The sequence below is a fragment of the Odontomachus brunneus genome, unplaced genomic scaffold, assembly GCF_010583005.1.
Source record: "Odontomachus brunneus isolate Ranch 3 - 2012 unplaced genomic scaffold, Obru_v1 Obru_scaffold_217, whole genome shotgun sequence".
Lineage (NCBI taxonomy): Eukaryota > Metazoa > Arthropoda > Insecta > Hymenoptera > Formicidae > Odontomachus > Odontomachus brunneus.
Genome location: NW_022639667.1, coordinates 460,832 through 471,808, shown reverse-complemented (window position 1 = coordinate 471,808; position 10,977 = coordinate 460,832). Strand labels below are relative to the sequence as shown.

The 10,977-nt window shown below is 31.7% G+C and overlaps 1 protein-coding gene across 2 annotated transcripts; it reads left to right on the top strand.

Annotated features, from left to right (window-relative positions):
* Nucleotides 1–3,104: 3,104 nt before the first annotated feature.
* LOC116852342 lies at nt 3,105–10,684 on the top strand. Of its 2 annotated transcripts, XR_004379754.1 has the most exons (10): nt 3,105–3,255; nt 3,612–3,853; nt 4,420–4,575; nt 5,124–5,285; nt 5,357–5,416; nt 5,543–5,593; nt 7,171–7,391; nt 7,912–8,071; nt 8,164–8,669; nt 9,079–10,684. XR_004379754.1 is itself a non-coding variant. In XM_032832611.1 (9 exons), exons 2-9 carry the CDS (start codon nt 3,748–3,750, stop codon nt 8,175–8,177), a joined length of 930 nt encoding a protein of 309 aa, XP_032688502.1. In that variant the 5' UTR covers nt 3,105–3,255; nt 3,612–3,747; the 3' UTR covers nt 8,178–10,684. The 2 variants fall into 2 exon arrangements, 1 of the variants encoding a protein (XP_032688502.1); XM_032832611.1 differs by having other exon boundaries at nt 8,164–10,684.
* The last annotated feature ends 293 nt before the right edge of the window (nt 10,685–10,977 follow it).

Below are 10,977 nucleotides of genomic sequence, written 5' to 3'. Positions count from 1 at the left end.
GAAGAACGCAGTTGATGAAAATAGCTTACTTTAGTTATTTTGTTTAATTGCAATTAGTGGTGACCTCAAACTCGACCTTGTTGGTGTCCTTCAAGGTTATTTCAAGGTCAAATTTACCATTAATCAATTACAGTAATTTTTTTTTGAAAAAATGAAAAGAACACAATTATTTTTGTATTGTTTTTCTGATTTGTAAACGTAAAGCTAGTACAATTAGCCTTTATTACGCATACTTTTTTACAAATAACAAATGTCGGATTTTTATAAATAAAAATTCATAATCGTTAAATTTTCATGAATTTAACTAAAAAAGAAATGATAAAAATAACTAAAAATGAAATATTTGAAAGTTTTTACTAGCTATGCCAGTGTCAAAAAATATCTTGGAATTTTAACTCAACTGTAGATTGAAACTTGTTTACCGGAAAAATGCATTTACAACTTAAAGAAATTTAAATTTTCATTTGAAATTCCTACAATAAACTTTTAACATCCTTAACTTGTAAAATATGTGAACAAATAAATTTTTTTAAACCGTAACACTAGACTGACAACTTACACAGCATACTTTATGTTATTTTTGAGCCACGTTTTTAATACATATTAAAAAAGTATTTTCTAGCAAGTTCTTTACGTTGGATTTCATGTTAGATAATTTGTTTATGTCTGAAATGCTAGCTACATATTCAAAATCAAAGAATAAGACGCTATGTTAATTATTGAAAAGCAAAAAAAATTAAAAATAAAGCTGTAAAAAAGATGTTTAGAAACAATATTTTAAAAGCACCCCAAAGGGAACAGAAATTACTACGTCCCCGCCGTTGTTTCTGGGTAACGTTAAAAGTAAAAGTATGAAAACTTCCGCTCTTTCAATTGCCGACGACAAATGAGGAGGTTTTTAGAAAAAAAAATTTGACCTTGAAATTTGAACCTTAAAGGACACCAACAAATTTGAGGTCACCACTAATTGCAATTAAACAAAATAACTAAAGTAAGCTATTTTCATTAACTGCGTTCTTCGAAGATATCCAGTCCTCAAAATTAAATAACCTTTGAATGACCTTCAAGATCAACCACGATTTATGGCCTTATAATGTTTTCGGACGTAAAATTTCCCGCTCTTTCGATTACCGACGTCAAAAAAGGGGGTTTCCATTTAAAAAAATTGAGCTGACCTTGAAATAACCTTCAAGGTCATCGTCAAGGTCAAATCCAAGGTCACCATTGAATTCCTCGTCAAAAGTTACCACAAAAGTGACCTTAACATTTTTCAAAAATAATTTACCTGGGAAATTATTCAGGTGTTTCCAGACTTTTTGGACACCCTGTATTTCCACATATAAGAACGAGCAAAGCTTACGAGAAGATTTACAAAAATTGATTATAGAACGCAACGTTCCTCATAATACTGCCAATGAATTACTTGGAATATTAAGAAAACATGGTCATACTGAATTGCCTAGTGATGTTAGGGTTTTAGTTAATACACCACGTAACGCATCCATAAATGTAGAAAATATCGATAATGGTCATTATATACATTTTGGCCTTGCACGTGCTCTAGAACGATCCATACAAATGTACTTCAAATTTATAAAGACAGATGAAATTAAAATAAATATAAATATTGATGGTTTACCCATTTCGAAAAGTTCTTCCAGCCAATTCTGGCCTATAATGATATCAATTGAAGATATTGGTATTTGTACATCGCCATTAGTAATTGGTATATATCATGGTATGTGTAAACCGAGCAATGCTAATGATTTTCTCTCCAGTTTTGTTGACGAATTTATGTTTATATCCGAAAATGGCATAACTGTTTGTAACAATAAATACAAAATTAATATTAAAGCAATACTGTGTGATGCTCCAGCTAAATCATTTATTACATATACAAAAAGTCACACAGGCTATTTCTCATGTTCAAAATGTATACAAGAAGGCGACTTTGTACAAAATAGAGTGATTTTTTCTGAAACAAATAACGTCTTACGTACAAATGATTCGTTTAAAAATCGAGCTCAAATTGAGCATCACACAGGCGATTCTATATTGGAAAATCTTTCTATTGGAATGATTTCACAAATACCGCTCGATTATATGCATCTTGTTTGCTTAGGTATTATGAAACGGTTGTTGCAATTGTGGATCAGAGGAGCAACAAATATTAGGTTAAGTGCCGAAAACATTAATTTAATTTCACAATATTTAATAAATATGAAACCTTGCATTCCTTCGGAATTTGCAAGGCAGCCTCGAACCTTAACTGATATTGATAGATGGAAAGCTACGGAATTACGTCAATTTTTATTGTATACGGGACCAGAAGTTTGGAAATCAATTTTAACCGCAGTTTTTTATAATCACTTTCTATCCCTCAGTGTTGCAATAAGAATAATGGTTGACCCAGAAATGTGCAGCACATTTCTTGCTTATGCACATTCATTATTAGTATGGTTTGTATCCAACTATGGAGTTATTTACGGTGAAGAATATCTTTCACATAATGTTCATAATCTCATTCCTATTGCTAATGATGTGAAAACATTTGGGTGTCTTAACAATTTCAGTTGTTTTAAATATGAAAATTATATGCAAAGAATTAAAAGAAAATTGTGTCAATGTGGAAAACCTTTACAAGAAATCTCAAATCGTATTTTTGAAGAACTGCAGCAACCAATTACACAATATCCCACTGTCCATTATCCAATTGTTGTTTATACAAGTAAGAGAAGAATTTCGCATATTCAATATAAAAACTTCAAAATTGCAGTAACCAAAAAAGATAAGTGTGCTTTGCTTAATGATGGTTCAGTAGTTTTTATTTTGGATGTAAGTGAAGAGGAAAATACATTAATTTTTCGTGCAAAACGTTTTTTAAATGTTACATCCCTGTTTACTGAGCCATGTGATTCGAAACAACTGGGTATTTTTAAAATTTCAAGCACAACTGCTGCAGAAAGTATATCAGTTCCTTTTAATGCAATTAAAAAAAAATGTTTATTATTGAGAAACATTAACCAAAGTGACTATTATATAAGTATACCACTTCTTCATACTAATAATTAGATATTGCACTTTTTTGTATACGTATGTTGATATACTAACTTCATACGAAATGTTACAAGTTTAATTGTAAATAAGTCATTATAACCTTTGTTTTCCTTCGTTTTGAGTAAATAAATATTTGCTCACTTGCATACTTGGAAAAGTAACAGTTTTTCCATGTTCAATTGAGTCAAAAGTTACAATGTGAGTATTTGAAAATATTTAATTTTGTAAATATGCTTTTTATGTGCTAAACTCTTTCTTTCTCTGGTGCTATTTTTAATTAAAATTACAAAATAATATTAATTGGTTATTACTTGTTAAAACATTAAAGACTTGTGTTCTACCAAAAAAGTTTCACTTTCTTTATATATTAATGTAGAAAGTAAACTTTCGTAATGTAATAAGTTAACAAAATTATACATTACAGCAATATTTTTTTTTCATATTATATAACTTTCATAGCTAATGTCTGTAGCTGTATGACAATTGATAATATTAAATTTATATATTTTAAATTGTAAAATATTTGTGACTAAAAAACTTTTCTGTTTTGATAGATCATATGGAAACGCAATAGATGATGTATATGCACAGGGAAATAAAAAATACTCTGTGGTACAATTTATTGTAGATAAGACATTTTCCGAGATACCAACGTCATGGCTTGTAAACGACGGAAAAAAACAACTATGTATGTGGCCGCCACGTACAGCAAACGCTGCAAATTTTATTGCTAATTATACTAATCCTAATTACGACACTTGGATTACGTTCGAGGTTGACTTAATAAAACACTGTTGTAAGTATATTTATATTTTTTGCATTGTTATACAGGGTGTCCCGCGTAAGACATGCCAAAAGAAAAATATAAGTAGAACAGATAAAACTGAACAAAAATTGTAGAAATCATTTTTCAAACAACCATGTAAAATTTCGAGATATTAATCAAAATGGACAAATTAGAGCGCGGCGACGCGGCAGGCGGGACATACGGCTTGCCGCAGTCGGCGAAAAAAAATGGACGATTGCTCGCGGGTCTATCTTATAGGTTAGAGAGGTGGGTTTTTTGACATACGGAAATGGGTAGCTCCGTGTATGCGTATGTGTACGTACGCTCGTCCATTTTCTTCAACCGCGGCGACGGCCGCGGCGAGCCGTATGCCTCGCCTGTCGCGTCGCGCGCTCTAATTTGTCCAACTATTTTTATTAATATCTCGAAATTTTACGTGGTTGTTTGAAAAATGACCTGTACAATTTTTGTTCACTTTTATCTGTTCTACTTATATTTTTTTTTGGCATGTCTTACGCACGACACTCTGTATACAGGTACTAAGGATATATTAACTAATTTTTTTCTTCACTTAGCATCCCTAGAATCTGCAAGAAAGACTGCAGCTGACTCAAACTATGAAACAATTGATGAGGATAGATTGGGTTGCGGCAGAAGGCAACATATCTCACATAATCGTTACAGCAGCGAAGATGAAGAGAATAACAGCGTTAAATCTCGACCATATAAAAGTAAGAGCCGAAATAACCGTCCAAACAACCGAAATATTCAAAATAATGCATAATTACTATATACAAGATACATTTTATATATAATAATTATCCTAAATATAATAATATAAAAGATCCAGAGATACTCTAAGAACATTTAGAGAAGGATCTAACGTTCCTAGGATGTTTGCAATACGTCCGTGAAACTTCTGTGCTATCTGGAATGCACATTATTATTTCAACTTCCTTCTTTTATTTAAAATACAATGTATTTCAAGTTTTCTCTTATATTATCCCTTATTTATAGACATTTTGCAATTATTTGTATATGTAGCTGAAATGTTTGGTACGTTCCCAGATAGCATAGCGAATTAAAAAAAAAATTCAGTCGTATGCCACCAATTCTAAGTTCATTTTCAGAATCAGAAAGAATTCTTTTCAGAATGTAAATTCTTTTTGCGTTGTTTTGTCTTGTTTTTTGGGAGGTTTTGCAAGATAAAACGAGAATAACATGTTTAGTCTTTACATATTATAAAAGAAAATATGAAACAAAATTATATGTTGCACAGAAAAAGCGACTCATGCGAATAAAGTTGTTTCTGCCATTCCATCTTGTCCGGACAATTTTACGTTCATTGAAGTACCAAGTATTAATGAAGGAAACAACGTAAGAAGCATTAATGTTACGAAGAAAGACATTCAATCTTCACAATCTTCTGGTGATTCTGGTGGTATGTAATTTCATAATTATTCTGAAATAAATATATAAATTTTTTTATTACTACACTATAAACATTTTTAGAAAAAAGAAAGACCTATACAAACCCTCAGGAAATTTCCGAGATACCCATAATATTTGAAGGTACATATATTAGTGATATTATATTATTGGTAAAATTAATATTAAAATTATTGTCCAAATTATCGTTGCAATTACAACAGAAATTAGGTATCATATATAAATACCAATATATCTGTTCCAACATAGATTGTGGTCCGTCATATGAAGAAATATCAGAGGAATCGAATACAACAATAAGTACGTATTAAAAAATAATCATCGTTATGAAAAATACAGTTCTTCTGGCATATTTTAGAACTGTATTCGATAAAAAGGAAACTCTTTCTGTCGATTTGTGCAGTGACACAATATTAGAACATAAGAAACATTATAAGATCTTTAAACAATGTTTCCTCTTCTCTGCTACATTGCATTACAGCGCTATTTTACGAGCAAGAATTCTCTTTTTCTCGTAACATAAAAGTACACTAATATTAGTAAAGTAATAATAAATGTATAAAAGAATACAATAGTAGCGTCTTGTGTGCCCTAATCTAAAGTGCATTAACGTCATCGTGTAAACGTAGACATAGTATTAGATCAATATGGCATCAATACTTTAATTTTCACTGACAGTGTCTACATTTACACGGCGACGTTAACCCGGCTTAAATTAGATAGGTCCGCGAAACACTAAAAATGCTGCGTTGCACTGTTTAGCGTTTGTAGCGTTTTGTGGATCTTAATCTAAGCCAATTTAACTTTACCGTGTAAACGTAGACAATAACGAGAACTAAATAATATGAACATGATACCTAAATGCATACAATCCATTTTCGCCATGTTTGATTAATTACAAATTTCTTTCATAATGTATACCAATAGGTAAATAACAAAGATAATTTCATGTGTGCATTTATTTTATATAACTGAGCTTTATAATCAGACCTGAGACCCCCTTGCATTACTTATCATATCCACCCAATGAAAAATTTTTTATGCATAATTATATATAAAATTTGTCCATACATAATTATGTATAATTATATATAATCATATAAAATTATATATAATTATACACAGTTATGTATAATCATATGTATAATTACATATAATTGTATGCATAATTATGTAAAATTATATATAAAATTATAGATGTAATTATACATGATTATACATGATTATATATATAAATAATATTTATTAACATATATGGACAAATTTAATACATAGTTATATATAATAATGTAAAACTACATATAATTTTATATGATTCTACATAATTATGTATGAAAAATTTTGTATTGGGCAGATATCATAGAAATCCCAGGAATATTCTAAAAACGTTATAGGAACGTCATTTGAACGTTCTTCAATTGTCCCTAGAACTTGCGTGTTATCTGGAATAGGGCTACGTTCCAGAATCCTAATCAACGTGTACATTATCATTTGATTGAGTAATTGGAGCGGAAACCTAAGATTTCTTTATTATAATTAAAAATGAAGTGGTCATTTAAATGCTGCCCTATCCGTTGAGTGAGATTTTAAAACGCAACCTGACATAAGAACGTTTATCATTATTTTTGAAATGTAATTTTATGTTATCTATAGTTGCTAAGAGGTTCTCAATATTGTTAAGATAAACATTGAAACATTCATCATTGAAGCATTCATCTTATCCAATGGAAGAATTTCCTTTGCACTGAAAAAATTCTTACATTATATAAAACGGGTACGTTTTAAAACTTATCTTGACAAAACTATTCAACTTTTTTAGTCAGTATCTCTGTTTTTCATATTCGTGTTTTTCATATATGTTATATTAATCGTTGCAGAGTATTTGAAGCAAATAACACGTATGCAAGCAACATTACTTTTAACGTTGCAAGACATAAAAGAACGACTAAGCAGAGTCGAAGATATAATGAAAAACCGCACTTCTGTGTCAAATAAGAATGATAATCTTATCGGACATCTATTACTGCTGAACACAATTGGAAGTATACAAGACTTTGATTCGTTCTTACGCAACACCGATGAAGCAGTCAAGCAATTTGTAAGTTTATAGATTAATTTGCCAAATGTATATCTTTGTTATGTATATCTTATGTATATCTTATGTATATCTTATGTATATCTTATGTATATCGTTGTGTGTGTATGTCTTCGTACAAGCACTAATTAAAGTTAATTTTTAAACTTTTGCGTCCTTACCGAAGATGTTTTATTTGTTTGATAATGTCAGAATTCGTTTGCGATTAGCTTTTCGTCAACAAGATGACCGCTATAAAGGCACAGGAGTCTTAATAATTATCCTAGATAGCACAGGAAAAAAATTAAAAAAAAAAAAACAAAGAAAAACTCAGTTATATATAATCAACTCTGATGTCATCATCATATGTAAAAACAATTTTTTTCACAAGTTGAATTCTTTTTGCATTTAAAAATGAACTCAAAGTTGGTGACATACGACTCAGTTTTTTTTTTAGTTCTTCATGCTATGTGGGATTTAATTGCGGTATAACATTCATTATTTTTCATGATATCATGATATCTAATTGTTTTTATGTTTACAGAAAAGCTTTCTGTTAAGGATTGGTGGGAATAATCCAAGAGACAATATCCAGCGCATTCTTCCTAAAATATTAACGAACGAATGCGCAATGAAATGCTCTTGGAAAGGCATTCGCAACAATTTTAAAGTCGCCGATTTATTTCTTATAAAAATTATGAGAAGTATATTCTACGTATTATTTAAAAAAATATCTACTGATCTCAAAACTTTTCTCATATATTTTATTAATTCAGTATGTTATTTTTTGTTCTAGGAGAAATTATATAAAAGTGGCAGAACACTTTACATCATTCAAATTTGACGGAGGCTGAATTTGATGGAATAGTGGCGGAATGGTTGCGTTTTGCCAAACAAAGAAATGAGAGAGTACTAAAACAAGCTCATGAAGACAATAGTGAAGAAAATAATTAATTAACGGAAAAAATGAATACGTTTACACAACGATGCTAATAGGGCTTAAATTAATGTTTAGAAGACGATGTAAATGCTACATTACGCCATACAGTATTTCCGTCTTGTAGACTTTAATTTAAACTCGATTAATGTCTCATGTTAATGTTGTCTATTTGTCTCTGTCATTTCTGCCACGCTTTTGTCGCTCAGTGCTTCTTCTAAGTATAGTGATATAGTTATATTTTAATGATTGCGCAATTCACTGTGTTGCACTGATAGGAATTATATAACCAAAACTATTTTTTTTTGTAATGGAAGAAGTGCAATAATGACATTATCATACGGGATGTTCTCATCTTTATTATAGTAATTATTATATTATTAATTATTGTTTTTATTAATATATATCACAAGCTTTACACGTTATAGAAACAATGATAAATTTCGAAATTTAGTTATAAATGCAATGTGTTTTACGTTCTTCATTTATCAATAAGATAAAAGGACACAAATGTCCGAATATATATACTTAGATATTTTTATTTATTTGAAGTCAATTTGACTTGTTAAGCTAACAAGCAAACTATTTTTCTTACTACACGTTTATTTGTTAATTTATCTAAAAGTTAGAACAATAGACTTTGTTCTAATAGATTTTGTTGGTTTTTTTAAACACGAATATTTACGATTTGATCAAAAATATATCTTAAGTTTTATACTAAAAAGGTATATGTATACATTTAAAGATCAAAACAAAAATAATTTTCGGGTTTAGGTATGTTTCGGATTCGACTGAGGTCAGCCGAGGACCGACGTAAAGCGCCGGTTGTGCCTAGCGCAAGGCAGAGGAGTAGTGCGGAGGAAATGAGTAGCCACGAGGTTGGATGGAGATCAAGTCGTATGAGTCACTCAGTGTTTTTTGTTTGTTGTTTATTAACTTGTCAAGTTGTCGGTTCACAGCTCGTCCGGTCTCACGTAAGGCGAAAATCGGAAATCTTCACCGAGCTCGTGTGCCGAGGGCCTTAAGTTGCGCGGCGGAAATCTTGCCGAGAATCGATTCGATCCTCAATCGACGGAGATCTTGCCGCGAAACGTCGGAAATCTTGACTGCGCGGCCCTGAGCTCGTTTACGCGCGCGGCTGAGACCGACGGCTTACTCTATAGGACGATGCACAATTAACAATTGATTAAAGTTCGAGACCGAACGTCGCACGAGCGTTCGGACAGCGCAATTGACGGCTTTTGCTTTAAGTAAACGACTCTCGGTCCGCAATCCACTCGGTTTGCCCGATCGTGAGCGATGCAAGTCAGCTGTTGGGCAACTGGCGAGTCACTAGAGTCTGGAACGCGTAGCGATACTGATAGAGCGAAAGCTCGTGAAGACGCGATCCAGGATAAGGAATCTCACGGATTCCGATGGCGAGCTGCGATATCCCCAGTGGGATGTGAGCTCGAGAGAACCCGCCGCGAGTTAACAGACCGATTTGTGTAAAAGAAAAAACGAACTTGATTCTCACTGATTCGAGTTTGTAAGAGAAGTACAGTCGAAGTGAGGAGCCGCTTTGAGCGGTCGCATTTATACCGATTTTTGAAAGGGCTACGACGCGAGTGGATTGGACCAGCGAAGCAAGGCGAGAAACGGTTTTCGCCACGAGAGAGAGTCTATATTACCTTATTTAGGCATTTGTCGAGTGACACGAGCTTTTCGCGGCGCGAGCCGCCAGCCGATTCGCGGAATCCTTGTTTGTGCGATCCGTTGCCATGGCGATCGCTCGGATCCTTACGACGGCTGACGGCTCGCTGGCATCGCGATGCTGGGATCGCACGTGATACGAACGTGCGATCAACATTGAAAGGACAAAATGCGTCGCTTGTGTGCCGAATTAGAGCATCGAGTTATGTTTGTTTCAAATAAATGCTTGCCGCAGCGGTCACCGGTCCCCGCTGACGTGAGGTTAACCGTCAAGTTGGTTCGAATCTCGAACAAGATATATGTTCAAAAATTGGCAAAATTCATAATTAATTTCAATATTATAAACCTTGTGCTACTACATACTTTTAATTTTAAAAGCATAAATGATTTTAATGAATAACTTCTTTCATTTAATTTTTTAAATTTTGTTATCGACGTGATTAAGTAAATCGCGAATAGAATAATTTTGAAGCTTTATCTTCTTTTTGAAAAAAAAAGTACTCAAACTTATGAAAATATGCCCAATTTTGGGTCTATTCCTTGTAATGTTTGGTTTTTACATTCAACATGTGATGCTTTTTTCGCAAGCTTGAGTATTTATTTTTTCGTAAGGGTTGTACAATATAAAATGTGGATATCAATTGTATAATATGAAATGTAAATACATATTTACCAAATTTTATTTTTTTATTGTTGTACTCATTAAAAATGAACATGTCAGTGTAATCATGTAATTTATGCAAATTTATTACACGTATACGAGAGGGAATATATTTTCCCGTATTTATATAAAAAATATTGTTTTTATAATAAAAAATGTTTCTATAATTGTTATAATGTATATATGAAAAAGTACGGTTACCATTATAAATAATACACCATTTGATAAAGATATTTCATTATGCATATATATTTAATAAATAATTTATAAATTCTGTTATATTCATTCCCAGAAAACACAATGTTACGTGTAACGTACAT